This window comes from Amphiprion ocellaris, chromosome 6, assembly GCF_022539595.1.
Source record: "Amphiprion ocellaris isolate individual 3 ecotype Okinawa chromosome 6, ASM2253959v1, whole genome shotgun sequence".
Taxonomy (NCBI): Eukaryota; Metazoa; Chordata; class Actinopteri; family Pomacentridae; genus Amphiprion; species Amphiprion ocellaris.
The window spans coordinates 6,343,441-6,361,899 of NC_072771.1; the positions used below are offsets into that span (position 1 = coordinate 6,343,441).

An 18,459-nucleotide genomic window follows, 5' to 3' on the forward strand; every position below is an offset into this window, starting at 1 on the left:
TTTATTGGCTCCACAGTGAGGATATCTAGGAGGCTACATGAAGCCATGCAGGGCAAAGGTACCTGCTGATGGTCAGTAGATGCCTCCAAAGTGATGCCTTTTAAATGACTGCCTCATTTTCTATGAATATTAAAAGCAGCAGGACAGAGTGGAACGGTTAAAGGCTCTATTAACAGCTGGTCTGACTAACAAATGTCATGGAACAGAGAAAAGTCTCTTCTTCTTCTGCTGTTTACTACTTAGTAAATCACTGGGACGACCTTTAAACAAGAAATAAGAGATTAATAACTGATTACATTTAGAAAATGAGATATTTGTCTAAGGTGACTACATATTAGCGCTGGTATCATCAAACCTTATCTAATGATTATATAACTAGAAATCTGATCCTAATGACACCATCTTGTTAGAATATTCCTGATCTGTCATTTTCATCTGTTTACTTTTGAACAGTTTCAGATTTAAATGATTTTCCAGGTTAAATCCCTCCATTCTTAAGAAAATGTCCAGCATAGAAAGCATATCAGAACCACAAATTCCTTGATACTGGAATCTCAGAGTGTCTCTGGATGAAGCTGAAGTTACAGAACATCCACAGTTTCAGGATTATGAAACTGTGGCGGCTGCTGGCTGGGTGTCAGCACTGTTTCAGCCTGTAAAAGCACGCTACACATTTCATGGGGCTGAAGGAGCAGGCTGACACGTAGATGGAAAGTTAGGCTCTGCTGTGGTTACCTAAAGCACAGCAGACTTCCAGCCCAAGCAGACAGTCAGCTCAAGGTTAAGTTGAGTGCTGGAAGTTTTATGGTACGCTGAGATAAACCTGTGGATGTCTGGCTGAAAGCTTCATCATGGAAGCAGCATTTAGATCTTTGTGGAAAGCGTCCATGTTGGCTATGCAGTGGTCCCTCGTCTATGGTGGGGGTGACGTTCCAGAGGCCCGATTGGCTCTGAGCCAATCAGAGCCCAGCGCTGGATGCCACGCATTTTATTTTGATTAAATATTCTTTTAATATGTCTTAATTAATATTATTTTTATATTCTTTATATTGTTTTAAGTTTTTTAGGCTAGAAAACGCTTATTTTACAACAAAAATAATTAAAATAATGCAGCGATGGCAGAGCCGGTCTATGACTAAACTGTTGTGCTGCAATGCACCATGGGACTTCTGTGTGTTGGGGGTTTAAGTGTCATTATTGTAGTTTATGTTAGTGTTCCAGTGTTAGTAGAGTTTGTGTTTTATTGTGTTTTTGTGGGATAGTCAGCCTAGTTAGTTTGGTTCAGTGTTATGTTGTCAGCACCGTGACGTCTGGTGTGTTTGATGATTTCCTGCTACATTTTTACATACTGCCACTCTCTCTGAGTGTCAAAATAAAAGCATCTGTCAATTGTAGAGTGTATAAAAGGCAGACATCCTTTCTTCAGAGTCACTGTACAGCGCAGTATGCCACAATAATATATAGATAAAAATACAGTGAGACCGCGAAAAGCGAACCGTGATATGGTGAGGGACCACTGTATGCCAACCAGCCACAGCATTAAAACCACAGACAGGTCAAGTAAATAATTACGATTTAAAATGCAATGTTGTGCAGGGAAACTTCAGGAATTTCTGCAGACATGACTTTGACACGTACCACTGAACATGGTTGTAAAAACCCTGATAGTATCAGCCCCCCCATTGGACAGACTGCCCTGGGATGACTGGAGGAACATGAAAACAGCCCAACCTTCACATTTCACCACAATATGCAGCTGGTTTTAATGCTGTGGCTGACGGGTATGAGTTTCAGTGTGTAAGGACTTGAGATGTGAAGAAGAATCCACACACTGCAACATTTAGCGTGTTCCATGTATTTTAGTGTTATGATCCCCAGTCCAGCAGCCGAGCCTTGCTCCCTGCCTGCCGGTGTCGGCGATACACTTACCGACCAACCCTGCCTTGTCTGCTGCCGGTCCCGCTCCAGGTCACGTCTGACCCCACATTCCTGATCCTGTCTTTACCGTTAGTTCAGTTCCCCAGTTTAGTGAGTATTCCCTGTTTTGGTAGTGTATCTTTATTCAGATTGTGCCCTTAGTTTAGTGATTTCAGCTCTTTAGTGTTCATTTGGTCTCAGTTCTGTCTCCCATCACCAGTTATCCTCGCTGGTGTTGGTAATTCCCCATTAATGACTTTCCGACATTTTTGTTAATTAGATAAAATTTAATTTTGAGTTTAAGATTGTTAAATAGTCGGTTTGGTTTAGTTTCCCCCTCAATTCATTTTTCTTTTTTCTGTATTGGTTTGGTTTAAATGAAGCCTCTTCCTGTATTCCTCCTGTCTGTCTGGGTTCTCTGACCTCCCCGTGATATTTAGCCCTTTGTCACCCCTTTATGTCGTCTTCCTACATCACAACAATTATGAAAAACCTTTGTTTGAAGTTGAACCTAGATATTTAATAGACAATAAGAACAATAAAGACTGGAGATACACCTGTATGGACGAATGAAACTTTTCGTGATTTTCTGTCGTTTATAACAGTTTTGAATTCAGAAGTCTGGGTTGTAAATGGTGAAAGATCCAAAAGTTGAGGTGAAATCTGTAAATGTCCTGCCTGAGACTAATCCGTGAAAGTTCTCCCGCCTGCATTCGGATACAACAGTCAGTAGTAAAAAGCTAAAATCGGTCAGGGCTCTGGAGAGATGACTAAGAAGTGTCCAGTTCTGAGTGTCAGCTTGAGGGTGGAAAAGTAATCCAGCACACGGAGGGATCATGTTCTACCATGGAACCTGACATCCCTCAGAGATCCATGACAGCTGAAATGTTGGGTTTCAACAAACTGACATGAGGTCTCTGCAGGTCAGATGGCTGACCAAGGCTGGATTACCAGTGAGGCAAACCATAAACTGCCTCAGGGTCCCAGACAGTCAGGAGGTGTAGAAGAATCAAAGAACGAGGTTTACATTTTGAACATATGCAAAGCTGGAATCCAATGCTAATGACCTCAAGTCTGCAGTCTGAGGTTTTCAGACTTTGGTGTTTTAGACCTTATGATATATATATATATATATATATATATATATATATATATATAGATATATAGATATAGATAGATAGATATAGATATAGATATATATATATATATATATATATATATATATATATATATATATATATATAGATAGATAGATAGATAGATAGATAGATAGATAGATAGATAGATAGATAGATAGATATATATAGATAGATATAGATATATAGATATATAGATATATAGATATAGATATAGATATAGATATAGATATAGATATAGATAGATAGATAGATAGATAGATAGATAGATAGATAGATAGATAGATAGATAGATAGACAGATAGAAACCACACAGACAGTGTAATCAACAGAGGGTCTGTAAGGGTTGAACTTTTACCCAGGATCCCATATGAGGTTAACTGTCATTCTACCGATTCTCTGTTTTATTATTCAATATGTTGGATTTGGCTTGAAAGATGAATAAAATCCTCTGTGCTGACGTACTTGTCACCCACACAAATGTATTAATTTAAATAATTCAGCCACCGTCCCACATTACAGTAGCTAATAAGTGTAATCTATGTTTCTGTTGTTGTTGTTGTGAAGAGCTCCTCCATAAATCTATGTGAAACTAGGTTGTATGTCACTGAATGTTTCTGCATCCATGTGTGGCACCGGGGGTGGAAGCTCAGCATATAATTACCAATTTGTGGTGAAGGAACACGGGGAAAAGAGATCAGAGTTTACCATCTGCCAACTCCCCCAGAAGCAGATTTAGCCATTATCCAACAGGACGCCCACTGAGCCACAGCGCTGAGCACTAAGCTGGTGTCTGCATTGTTCTAGAAGACCTCATGATACCCTGAACCTCTGCCAAAGTGTCCGCTATCCAAACCTAAACGCTGTCCTGCTCTGTAAGCCATCTGTAACCTCACATACTCACTTGTAGACCCTGGCGTTGTACTTCCTCTCCCCAGGGAAGCCGAACATGCCACAGATGACTCTGCTGTTAAACTGGGTCCACTCTGCGTTACAGATCTGCTTCCATTTGCCGCCATCCTTGACCTCCACGTAGCCCTCAGTCACAGGGATCCGCTTACGGTACGATGACAGGATGGCTCGAATCCGCACATCCTCCACCTGAATATCAAGGTTCTGTGGACAACATATGAAGAAATGTGTCAAGAAGTTTGCTTTAATCACAGAAGAAAAAACATACAACCCACTTCTTAAGCAAAAAAAGGAAGGTTGGTCTTTCTGAGATGTAATTTGTCACAGTAACTATGTCCATGTGTTTTTGTGTAACTTGTTTAGCATACAGCCATATGCTACCCCTGCAGCTAACAGATGTTTAAAAAGAGCCTTTCTTTAAATGTTAACGCAAAAATGAAAAAGAAAATCAGCAGTAGTTGTGGCATGGGCAAAGTTTTAGGCCCCGAACATCATCTAACCCTTGCCAAAGGCCTCTGCAGGTCAGACTAACCCACAGCCTGATCTAACAAATCTCTACTGTTGTTCAAATTTGCTGGTTTAAAACACAGAGAGTCCTGGAGCAGCTAGAGGCTAAACATGCACCTTTACTGAACATGGTTATCTGTGAAGCATTGCTTGGTCTTAAATGGCTGCTTCAGTGTGTTCACTATGTTTCCATGTACACTAATGTCCCTCCTATCCTGGATTTGATCACACTCAGGTCATTCATGGACCCTGATAACCCAGTTAGTCAGACTGCTGTATAGAAAGGTTTCTGATCAGTTGTGTACAGTAGAGTAGAATTTCTTCTAATTCATTACATTCTCTACCAGCATGTAATGGTCAGAAACCTGGAAAAACTGGTTTCTGAACATTCTGCAACCAGATGAAGAGGTTTACATGTTGAACACCAACCAGGACACTCCAAAAACCTAATTATTAACAAGATGTAAGCATGTGAACTCAGACGTCATCTCTGGTACACTGAAGACAAACACTGACACCCCCGTGCTTTGATTTTTGTGGTGCTTTTGGTGAAAGAGTTCCAGCTGAACTCTATGAACAGCACCTGTTACCCCGGTGTTGCTTTTCAGGTGTCATGTTGACCATTAGGTGACAGATCAGGTTTTATTTCTGACATGTAGTCCTGTTTGTGTGTTAGCGCTGCTAGAGCTTGTTCATGTAAATAATCTTTTGGTCCCTTTGGTTTGTTGATGTGAGAAAATACCTGCAGTACGTCCGCATACTGATGTTTTATAAGCAGCTATACATCCCATCTGTACAGAAACTGCCTTTCCTGTATTACATAACCTGTAATAACATGCAGGAACCACTCAGCTCTGCCAGGCTGCTTGTAAATCTTCTCCAGATTGCTCAAACATTTTTACAGTGAATCACCTTATTAAGACTAAACACTATGACCGCCTTCCTTGCAACTGTTTCTGGCTTTACAAGCCAAGCGGATCAAAGGGTTTCCATGGTAAAACGTGCAACATACTCAGGTCTGCCACTGGAAACATGCACAAACACAGCATTGTGATTACACATGCAGTAAGAGGCAATTAACAGCCATTTCTTTCCAGACGGCACAAGTCTACTTCGTCATCGACCACAGATTGAGCTGTGAAGGGTTCAGACGGCACACCAGAGCTGGGTTAGTGTCGGTGGACTCTCAGGTTCTACTTTCAAGGCCTGCTTCCTGCTCTTCTCTACTCTTTGAGTAATAATGATGTTAGAATCCTAGATATGCTCCTAGTAGTGACTTCAGTCGACAACGCTGCAGTGGCTTTAAGGGAAACACTCATATAAAGTGATGCAGGGTCATTTTAATAACTACTGGCTGTAGCTGCACTTCTCAATAATAGATTAACAACAGATCAAATGCGAATCACATACAGCGATCAATCACCCCTCTGCAGGTCTTCAGCATCTTTCAGTTGACTTTTTTCATTTTACAGCCCAATATTTTACTGTTACGGCTGTTATTAGTGGTGTTTCCTTCAGCAGCATGCAGCTGTTCCATCTAAAAGAAGCTTTGATTATTGAACACTACCTGTCCAGCAGCAAACACATGATTAGCAGTTATCTGGTAAACATAGCTGCTCAGGAGCTACACATGTTTATGAGAAAAAAAAGAGAGTGGAAAAATACTGATGCTGTATTTGCTTGGAGCCAGAAATATGACTCAGAGGTGTAGCAGCTCATAGGCTGAGGAACCTCAGGAGGTTTACCTGCAGAACAGGTAGTCATGGTACTGTCCACACCTGCAGGAAACTGCACCAAGTTTAAGGAGATACTGAAGCAGAAACTCCATCCCTCCATAAATCCATCCATCATCCATCCATCCATCCATCCATCCATCCATCCATCCATCCATCCATCCATCCATCCAGCCACCATCTATCCATCCATCATCCATCCATCCAACCATCCATCCATCATCCAGCCATCAAACATCCATCCATCCATCCATCCATTCATCCATCCATCCATCGATCCATCCATTCACCATCCATCATCCATCCATCCATCCATCCATTATCCATCCATCCATCCACCATCCATCCTCCATCCATCCATCATCCATCCATCATCCATCCATCCATCCATCCACCATCCATCCTCCATCCATCTATCCATTATCCATCCATCTATCCACCATCCATCCATCCACCATCCATCCATCATCCATCCATCCAGCCACTGTTTAATCCTCATCAGGGTCATGGGGGGTGGAGTCTATCCCAGCTGACTGAGGCTGAAGGCAGGGGACACCTGGACAGGTAACAGTCTATCACAGGGCTACACATAGAGACAAACAATCACACTCACATTCACACCTACAGACAATTTAGAATCATCAATTAACCTCAGCATGTTTGTGGACTGTGGGAGGAAGCTGGAGAACCTGGAGAAAAGCCACACATGTACAGGAGAACATGGAGACTCCATGCAGAAAGATCCCAGGAAGGCTGGGATGTGAACCAGTGAAACCGCTAACCACTGATCCACCATGCAGCCCCTTAAGCAGAAACTCTGGGAACAAATGTGCTTTCTGTTGTGAATTCAGAACCTGTGAGCTCAGATCTGACAGCTCAACGTTAACTCATATCAGCTTGTGGATGTACAAGAAACTGTCTTGTCCTTCTGAAAACAGAGATGGAAAAAAAGGTTTCAGCTGCCTTAAAATGATCTGCAAGCTCCTGCATGGGAAAGTGGCCTTATGTAGTGGTACAGTTATCCTTTGTATTATAGTTTATATCTCTGACAGACTAATCAAGAACGACTGGATTGTTGGGGCACCCTGGTAGCTCATAAACAGGAGCTATAGTCCCCGATGCAGCACTCATGGGTTGGAGTCCGACCCACGGACATTTACTGCAGATCATTCCCCTACTCTTCTACCCATGTTTCCTGTCTCTCTCTCCACTGTCCTATATAATAAATTTTTAAAAAAGAAATTTAAAAAAAAGAATGACTGGTTTGTCAGTGTAAGCTTAGAGGAAACCTCCAACCACCTCAGCAGAACTCAGCCAGGGGCCAAACATTTTGCAGGCAAAAATCAGATTGAAATTATTAAATCAATATTTCCTCTTTCATTCTACTGCCAGAATATCTTGTCAGTTTCATCATTTGTAGTTATATTTACTGTTGGTATTAGTTTAATTACCTGATTCTATCTTCCTCAGCCTTAAAATGTTTTAACTCTGGTTCACACATGTAAAGCACTTCGTAACCTTTTTTTTTTTTTTTTCCTGAACAGTATTGTATAAATCGAGTTTGTTAAAATGATTACAAACCAAAGCTTCATTCTTGTGCTACGTGACGGAGCCGGCTGAGGGGAGGTCTGGCTGGAGGGGCTCAGCAGATGGGCCTCATACCAACTCCTTTCATTTACAGCCAAGAAGAATTTAGACATGAAATAATGAGAAAACACGGTTTCCTCAGCTGGCATTTGCCTCCAATGAAGGGCAGATGCCACTGGAGTCAGAACTACAAATCATCACTCTGTCTGCCATTTTCTCCCAGAGATAACCACATTAATCACTGTGGTCTGAGGCAGTGAGGTCTGGATGCAGAGGACATGAAACTGCATAAAAGCTGAACTCATGGAACAAGATAATGAGTGGAAATGTGGTGGTGGTGACCTGGTGTGGTTCTACTGGATATACAGTACATGACTGGCTAGTTACAGCCAAACGCTGTGCATCAGATGAGCCAGTAGCCTCCAAACAAACAACACTGCAGTCCAAGCTGAACATCTCATAACACAGAAAGACAGTTGGATCCCAGAAACAGCTACTTTAGTGAGTTTGTTTCAGGTCATCCATTTTGTTCCGTGGTTAATTCACGTGCCTACTTCCTTTAATTCCTCCTAACTCACTTCCTGTTTAGGGTTCAGATGATCTTCACATGTATGTCTGCAGACAAAAGAATGGCAATTTGACTGTAGAAAAGAAGAGCTTTCCAACATGTGCGTCTTGTTTTGGCACACTCCAGGGAGGAGGGCCGTTCCTGAGTCTTTGCTTTCCAAGAAAAAAGTGGCACAGATGGAAAAGCCATTAGTGGGATGAGTGGTTGGGGAAAGGTGAACAGGCCTCAATTTGTTGCAAAATCAGTCTGATTCCCAGAGGTTACTGAGAGGTTCCACTATACAGTATATTTTCCTGTTTGAAAAGCTGCTTTAATGCACCAAGTTTCTTGATTCTACGTGTTAAAGTGCAGCTCTCTCTCTGTAGGAAGAAAGCCAATATAAACAGCAACGGAAAAACAACTAGGGTTCTGTAGGAATTCTAAAGTTGAAGCATCGCTGCATAGTTAAGCTGTATTCTCTGGTTCTTAGATAAACTGTTTAACTGTCTGTGTTTGTGTCCACCTGTGCCTCCTGTGGACTCTATTGACTTCACAGATAAATATCTGTTTCTTTAGCTGCCACATTTTGGACTTTCCTTCATAACTAGTTGCCAGCTCTGCCTGCTGTTTGATGCTGGGTATACAGCCGGGTATCCTTTTTTTTTCCTTTTCTTAAAATAGCTGCCTGCTGCGGCTGGAAATGGCCCTGATGAGAGTGGTGAAACTAAACCAGAACAGAAAGTTTGCAGGCTTTAAAACGACGTGTAGCGCTGTAGGCACAGCAGATCACAGTGATAATTCTCTGTAATTAACATTCACATTACACACAGTCATCTGATCCACGTGTTTCATTTTGTAGCTTTAACACACAAATGTGCAGATAAACAGTCTAAACGAGCATCTGTTGTTGTTTTAGCTGCCGATTAGTGCAGCTTTAAAAAGAAGGCTGATACACACGTCTGAATGCATCTGCTGCATAAAGGCATTAGCTTATAAGTTGTTGTCTATTTTCAAACTAAAAAAGAAAACATGATGAACCTCTTCATAGCCCTTAGCTCTGCTCACTCCTGCAGAAAGCTGACTGTAGAATATTTTCAACTGAATCACAAATAAATCTCAGCATACAGACTTTAACTAAAAACCAATCAGACTTGCAGCTGCAGCCGGTTTGCACTGAAGTGATTTAATGGCAGCTTGTCCAGTGAGCACAGAACACAGATATATTCAAAAACTACAAGTGGAGAACAAGATATGAATCACATGAATGCAGGAGACCCTCCATTAGATCTGAAGGTTCTTCCAGGCTGAAGAACGCATTGCTTTAAAAGTAAAAACAAATGAATCCATTAATCAAACCCAACTGGACAATAATGATTTTCCATTATTTCCCGAACAGCATACACTTTGGTGAAAAGCATTATTATGCCTTTTGATTTTTCAAAAAAAGGAAAGACAGCTCAACACTAATTGTTGATATGTTAATGGTTGATGCTGGAAGTTTTGGCGAAAACCAGATGTATTCCCCAAAACGTGTATGTATTAATATTATATCCAAGAAAAGCACTCAGAGAGAGCAGTCCTCCTCCAAGGCTGCTCAGTCCTCCTCCAAGGCTGCTCAGTCCTCCTCCAAGGCTGCTCAGTCCTTGTATCATTTCTGATGGATAAGTCCTGATAAGTCCTCAGCGGTGGATTTGTAGTAGGATCACAATCATGTGATCGTCAGCAGGCAGCTGATGTAGTGTTCACTTGTTGTCATGGTTACAGTGACGCCGTGCCGCTATCTGGCAATGATACAGAAATCTTCAACAAATCCATGGATCCAGACTATAAGCTGCATCACTGCCAAAATCTAATCACTTGGTCCTTGTGTCATTTCTGACCTTCCCTGAAAATTTCATCCAAATCCGTGAATCTGTTTTTTGAGTAATGTTGCTAACAGACGGACAGACGGACAGACAGACCACTGCCGATCATCACATAACTCCGCCTGATAATAAAATAATAAAATAACTAACCCTGACATCAAAGATCTATCGAGGACTATCTTTCACATTGGAACAGAAATACCACAGGGCGATAGTATATTATTATCTACTATGAACAAATAAAAAAAATTAAATACTTCTATAAAAGGTTCTCTTCACATTCAGTTAAATCAAACAGTAATTCCCATCTGTGGCTATGGGATAGCAGCTCAGGAGATGGTCTTCATTTCCCAAGAAGTGAGTTTCTGTAAAGGCGTGATCATCAGCAGAGCAGACTGAGACTGAGGACGATAAACCTCCTCCTGGAGAGGAGCTGAATGCTGACAGACCAACATACTGTCGCTGTTCCACAAGTATATATTAAAAAAAAAAATCAGCAAAATGAGCTGTAATGCCTGCTACACAGAAAAATCTATTAAAAGCTCGGCAATAATCCTGAACTGTAACCACCATAAGGTTGGCAGGTCTTAATAATAATGTCTTAAAGAAGCTTCCCTCCATTCTATAACAGCTACCAAATGATTCCTTTCTAATAAACGTTCACTGGGAGAGATGGGGGTAAAATCCTCATTGCTTCAGCAGTCTGACTTATTCAGACTAACTGTGGGGTTTCCAAAGTTAGTTTTTGTTTTTGTCAATCCAGTGAAGCAGTAAAATGTGCATTTTTAGTTTAGAATCCTGTTGCTCTACATTCATTGTCAACCATCAAGGAGAAACTAATAAAATATTGAACTGAACCACTCAGCTGGAGATAAAACCTTCTCAGACTAGAAGCCTGTTGGTTTAACTCCTAAAATCAAATGTTCTTTCTTTGTTGTTCTGGTGTTGCTCTGCAGAAAACTGGCCGCCTCGAAGTCCAGGTTCTGTCTGGCTAGTTAATGAGAAACACTGATGGTCAGAGACTTTTCCCACTCCTCATGAGTCCCATCTGATACAAATGTCAACATCCAAAGAAGAAAATCTACACCGAAGAACTAAAACATGATAAATGCTGATGAAGTGGATCAGAGGTTATCTGGAGGCAGGTCTGGGTCCAGGATGTATGGTAGTTCACCTTTACTCAACATTCAAAGAGAACTTGTAGGTGCAGCGACCTGGGTGGCGTTGACAAGGACCAGATCATCCTGACCAGATCACATGGACCTGCTGATGACCCCAGGAGGGCTGAATCCTGGACCAGGACAGGCTGGTGGCTGCTGATGTCCAACAGCATGTTTGATGTTCGGCTACCTTATCTTACCCACAGTCATCTGTGACTACTTGAGGATAAGTGAATGTAGACCATACCACAGCCAAGTTACTATGGTAACCCTTTCTACAGTTCACAGTGAAGTGAAGACTACATTTTAAGAAGAGCTCAGTCTAGAAACATATGGTTCCAATAGATGGTAAACTCCAGCCAGCAGAAATCACCTCACATCTACTGCAAACACCGAGACCTGGTTCATATAGAGTGAAGGAAGCAGCAGCACGTCTCCTGAAGAACATTTAGTGAGTCTGCTGTCATTTTCTGGCACGTCCTGCTGTCAGAAATGACTATAAGAAATGAAAACATGTCTAATTAATACCCAGTTTTCCCAGAGAATTGGTATTCCACCAGCTGTGAAGCAAAGTGAAGATTACGTGTTTTTACTGTTTCCACAATGTGGAGAATGCTGCGTCTCTGTGAGCAGTTCCTCCTTTAAAACCCATCAGAAGAGATCCTTTGTTACCAAACTGGAAACAGATGCTTCACAGATTCGAGACAAAGGAGCTAAACCGCAGTGTAAATTACAAAGACAATGATTGAATGGAAAGCAAACATTTTAATATGGTATTAAAGCTGAAGTGGAAAATAAAGGCACTCTGGGGAGTGACTGCTGGGGACAAGGATCTGACTGGTAGGAAGACACTTCTCATATCAGTCCTGTAGTCTACTGACAGCAAAGTACATCAGAACTGTTTGAGCTGAAAACGTTTGCAGTGTGACACATCTATTGAATCCACAACATTTAAACTAGTTCACCAACATTCAGAGAAGAATTTACACTGCTGTTGTGTCTTCTCATGTCCCCTGTGTATGGCGGGTTAGACAGGACACCTACTGAAGGCTTTTAATTCCAGCCAGAACACTGAGATTTATCCACACACAGCTGGTACTGGGTATTAAAAACAGTAAAAACAGGGCAGTATTAGCTGGAATAAATGCCATGCAACACAAACAGCAGGTGTTGGTTGTAAAAATCTTTTCAATTGTAATTCCTGACATTTGCCAACACATTTAATCATCGGGTCCTTTTAGATTCATTCTAATTCTTAGTCTACTAGGAGATATAAAAAAGTAAATCTGCTGTAGTCTTTTTGTTTTGGGGATTCTAAGCCAAGAGTTTTTGGTGTTCCCAAGCTGTTTCTAATATTCCTGAAGAAGAATGTTTGCGAACTGTAAACATCATTGTGTTCTAGAAAAGTACTGCAAGCACCCACGACCCACGAAGGCCGGGATGCAAACCGGGGATCTTCTAGCTGCAAGGCAACAGTGCTAACCACCGAGCCACTGTGCTGCCAATGATTGTCCCAATGTGTTAATATATTTCACGAAACACTGGTGGGAAATGCTAGATATTCTCTGGGAGCATGAGTATCTGTTCCAAATATTTATCCAAAAGTTGTCATCCGATAAAGCAGAAACTGTCATGTTCATCTGAGGCCAGTGGGGGCGCCATTAACGTCTGCACCAAAGGACAGCTGTTGAGCTATTCCCATCTGGACCAAAGTGTAACCACATCACACAGCGTTCATCAGCAGATGGAGTTCTGCTCTCTGTCTAGTTTTTATGACAGTAAAAGATTGTAAGAGGACGTTGAACTGGGACCATTTCAACAAAAGAAGAAGATTTAAAATGTACAGCTGAAAACGTGATTTAGTCTGACTTCAGGTCTGACAACAGCAGGTTTTTCTGTCACCACTTCTGAGATCCTGTGTTGACTAAGAAGGGAAAAAAGAACAGCTGCCAGACAGTTTAAATGGCTGCATGCCTCTTTAACAACATCAGCATACGAAATGCAGCAAATATGTGGCACATGACTAGAAAGAAGAAACATCAAAAGTCAGTCAGAATAACCAAAGACATTACTTCTGTTGACACGGACGGATGTTTGTCATCCTCAACAGACTGGATTCTGTATGTGAGAACGTAGCAAACCCATGTTTCTTTAACATGAAATCAGTTTCTCTGTAAAAGCAAACCCTGCTGGCTGAGATCCTCCATCCACTGATGTCAGAGCGCTTCATTTTAGAATCTCCAGAGGCTAAACATCCGCCTGCAATGCACTGTGGGAATGTGATGCCTCAGGGTGAAAACAGAAACATCTAGCAGCGATGTGAGCGCCATAATGAAACAGCTCAAATCATTCTGAGGCCGACACAGAGCAGCCATGGATTAATCCACAGTGCAAACATGCTGAAGGGCTGACAAGGCAATTTATGACACCAAACCGCTACATGGTTGGAGGTTTACTATGAGAAAAGTGGAAGATGTGACCTTTAGGCGTCAGAAGGAAAAGATGACTGAAGAGAGGAAAATGGGAGTTGTAAACTCTGCTTGGGGTGACTTCATGGCTGCTTGTAATCCCCTTAGAGAGGCAGAGGAGGCAAAGCTGCAGCAAAAGAAGCAAAGAAATGAAGATAAAAATGCAAATACTGAGAACATCTTTGGTTCTGTTAATCCCCACAGTCAGATATATCCCCACCTGTGCTGGCATAAATCCCACAGAAGATGTGTTAGAACAGGAGAGCAGACTAACAGAACTAGAGGGAGGCAGCGTGGCCTTCACACATCCTATCATCAGGATCTCCTTCCACCACAGAGAGCTACATGTTGGGATGGATTTCACTCATCATTAATAGAACAAGAAGCCCTTTTCAAAGATGGGATAATAAACGTTGTTGTTTCATTTGTCTGTTAATGTGACAGAATTCTGTCAGTTTTAAGTTAATGTTCCTCACAGCTGTAATCACACGTACCTGCATGTCTATCCATTATTACTCCACCAAAGAACGGTGGAGTTACGTGACAATCCGCGTCCGTCCGTCCGTCCCTAACATTACTCAAAAATGGACTAATGGATTTGGATTAAATTGTCAGGGAAGGTCAGAAATTGTTCATAATAGATAATAATATACTATTGCCCTGTTGTATTTCTATTCCACCGCGAAAGATGGTCCTCGATGGATCTTTGATATCACGGTTAGTTATTTTATTATTTTATTATCAGGCGGAGTTATGTGATGATCAGCAGTAGTCTGTCTGTCTGTCTGTCCATCTGTCTGCAACATTACTCAAAAATGGATTAACGGATTTGGATGAAATTTTCAGGGAAGGTCAGATATGACACAAGAACCAAGTGCTTAGATTCTGACGGTGATGCAGCTTATAGTCTTTGTTAAAGATTTCTGTATCATTGCCAGATAGCGGCACAGCGTCACTGTAACCATGACAACAAGTGAACACTACGTCAGCTGTCTGCTGACGATCGCATGATTGTGATCCTATTACAAATCCACCGCTGAGGATCCGAGGAACAACTGATTAAATTGTGGGGGTGTTTCCGAGTCCCATCAATTCCCGCCGCCTGCTACATATTTAGGTCACGTGATTCGGTATCCGTACATTACGTTCACATGCAGAACACACACCTGTGCTCAGCTCAAGGTAATTTTTTATTAAAGATTTTATCTGTCAGAAATGATCCAACGACTGAATCCTTGGTGGAGTACTGCGTCTCTGAGTGACTTTCTAGTTGCAGTTCAGGCCTGTGTTGAAAGTGACAGAGAAATGTCTGGCCTAATAAAACTGCTGTCACAAGTTCTGTAATAAAAGTGAGCAGGATGCATTTAGACATGAAGCCGACTTGTTTGGATGTCACTGAATCAACTTAAGGACTGCATGTTTTTTTTGGTTATATTACCTTTACCTAACAACTAACACGAGATAGTAAACATGGCCTATGCCTTCCATACATCTCACAAAAATTATTTTGTTGCAAATATTCTCATATCCATTAATCATTCAATCACGTAGTCAACATCCCCTGTTAGTAACCTGAATGACAAAACACAGCAAGCACTGGTTAAAATTCATAAACCTGAATATAAAAAGTACTAACCAAAGGCAAAATAAACAAATTGAAGTATTCTTCTCTTACATTCATTATGTCATTGATTAATCTGTTAAAGAACATGGTGAACAGTCCCCATATGAGTGTCCTGCAGCCCAGGGTGATGATATCAAAACTTTAAAAAACAATAATATAACCTCTTCTGACTTTTTAAAAAGCTTTCAATGATTTTTAATGAAACACATTTGCACTAAATTACATCTCAGAACCCCTTCAGTTCTGTCCTCCTCCTACATGCAGCCAGTCATTTAACATTTTCTCTGAATATTCCTCTTTCACAGACGCTCCTCAGATGTTTCTAACTGCTGTGTTTGTCCCTTTAAACCAGGATCTGACTGCATCTCTGTTCATCTAACTGGGATAAATGAGGCAGCGCTCAGTCGACACTGCCAACCATCACATTTCATGAAGCCTGGAATTTCTTAATGTTGAAAATGGTTTCAAATGGAATGAAATGCACGTGCTCGATCACAGGTCAGACCCCAGAATTCTTCTCATACATAAGCCTTAGTGCAGAGGACTTCCTCAAAACCAGGAACATATAAACAGCTGAGAGATGTGGCGGTAAATATTCCAGGGACACAGCTGAACACTGGGTCCTACTGTGTGCTGTTTACTGACTGGAACACAAAGCTAAATATACCGCCACCGGAATCCACCGACCACAAGAGAACAAATTCATGGAACGACATATTTGTTTTCTGCAAGTACGCTTAAAAAAAAAACAAACTTTTCAGTGCACAAACTGTCAACACCTCCTTTTCTGTTTGAACAATGTAAAAAGACACAGCACAGCGAGGAATCTAAGCAGGGATGTCAGAGGTGGCAACACACATGTAAAGGTTCATGTTCCCCCTCTGTCTGAGCTCACTCTCTGGGCATTTCCTCTGCGGTTGCTTGGCTGTGCCCCTGTACTGAGCTTACATCACCTGAGAAGGCAGCGGTCCCTCAGCTTACAGCCTACTAATCATCCCACACCACAAAACCCCAGCGACATGTCGTCATGGCTGTACACCCCACAGTGAGGCTGCCTGGTGAGTCACCAGATGATAAGGACCGGTCCGGCCGCCCGGTCCGACCGCCCGGTCCGACCACCGGTCCGGCCGCCCGGTCCGGCTGTGTCTCAGAGTGGAGCACCAGGCTGGCAGGCCTTTACATGCCGGGGATCATGTGACTTCTTTCAGTGAATGGAAAAGCTGAGTCAGATCTTTTTCTTTCTAGCTGCTATCCCAGCCTGACTCCAGATGTCTAGACCTCTCCAGCAGCGCTCCCTGGAGAATCATAATCTCTACCTTTTGTGTCTGTAAACCTCAGTGCAGGAAGTCAGCTGCATGGAGCAGCTCTAAAGGGAAGTGATCTCACACTTCAAAGTGCATTTACAGGTTCTGGTTAGAGCTACTGTATACACTACTGTTCAAAAGTCTGGGGTCACCAAGACAATTCCATGTTTTCCATGAAAACTCACACTTTTATCCATGTGCTAACATAACTGCACAAGGGTTTTCTAATCATCAATGAGCCTTTCAACACCATTAACTAACACAATGTAGCATTAGAACACAGGAGTGATGGTTGCTGGAAATGTTCCTCTGTACCTCTATGGAGATATTCCATTAAAAATCGGCCGTTTCCAGCTAGAATAGTCATTTACCACATTAACAATGTCTAGACTGGATTTATCATTCATTTAATGTTATCTTCATTGAAAAAAAACTGCTTTTCTTTCACAAATAAAGACATTTTTAAGTGACCCCAGACTGGGTTAGGTAGTGGATGTGGAGAAAACAGCCTTTACCTTCTTCAGAGGTAAATGTGTCAAGTTTGATAGATGTCTTCAAGTGATGTAATTTAAGTTGAAATCATTGGAGCTGAAGTTGAGTCGGAGTTGTCTGTCTGTCCCTGAACACAAACCCGGATTTATTTTCCTCTAAATAGGACCATAATTTACTTAATGAACATGATGCTGTGTTCATGAAGTAAATCCAGTAAGAAGCGGCGTTACTTTCTTGTAGACTTCTACATAAGTGGACTTATTTTCTATTTTCCTTTAGGTTGTGAAGCATCTAGAAAAATTCATTTCATGATGTGTTTGATGGAAGTCTTTGACGGAGCAGATGGGGCTTACACTCATGAACATGCAGACGGCCACACAACTACAGACTAGGAAAAGTTTTCTGTGGTTTGTGCAACAAGGAAGCAATTTTCTGAGCAGGCCAGTTTGCCTTCATAAACTCATGCCAGCCATTACTAGCACAGGACACTCCAATCTCTGACCAAACTGACAGCTATCTTGGCATTTTAATGAAGGCACCACATTTTGCTCTAGAAATAATATGTTTGGTGGCGTAATAGCTGTCTATTGTGGGTTCCACAGTGGGACAGTAGAGCAAAGCTACATTTTTTTAAAGCACTAAATAGACTCAACTTCAGTTAAAACCTACCAAATCTCATTCTGTAGGTCTCTTTGGAGCAGATATAACACTGAACAACACAAACAAACACAAACACTCACAACAACAGATTCATTTGCATCAACATTCCCTGTAGGTTCATCGCTAAGTGTGACCCTCTATTACTTTTACACGCTGTTCCTGACATACTTTAACAATGTCTGCAGTCAGAGAGCACATCTGAGAAGCTCAGAGCTTCAGTGAATAGTTTTCTACTCAAGCCAGCCCTAACAAACCGTAAATCCTGCCAAAAAGAAAAGCTCCACACAATATCCGAGGGCATTCTGAAAAAGGCAGACCCTCATTTTTAACCTCCAAAGCAGCAGAGGAGTGGGTCAGAAGGAGAGTCAGAGGCAGTGCTAGCTCTGGTCTGCAGTTTGCTCATAACGTTGGAATGTGGATCCATGAGGCCTGCAGTGAGCAGAAAGATAACATTCTGCTTGTGGAGGCAATTAGCTGGAAGCTTATTGGCCAGAGCAGAACGCGATGCACAGCGGGCTCTTCAAAGGTCCGGCCAGATGACAGTTAT

At 41.8% G+C, this 18,459-nt stretch overlaps 1 protein-coding gene across 3 annotated transcripts in view; it reads right to left on the reverse strand.

Annotated features, from left to right (window-relative positions):
* The window catches only part of loxl2b (lysyl oxidase-like 2b), a 57,183-nt gene that overhangs the window by 22,486 nt on the left and 16,238 nt on the right, over positions 1-18,459 (reverse strand). For all 3 annotated transcript variants that reach the window (XM_055011505.1, XM_023292889.3, XM_023292888.3), the window contains exon 4: positions 3,958-4,169. In XM_055011505.1, coding sequence (XP_054867480.1) covers positions 3,958-4,169 — 212 coding nt within the window. The remainder of the gene's footprint in view (positions 1-3,957; positions 4,170-18,459) is intronic.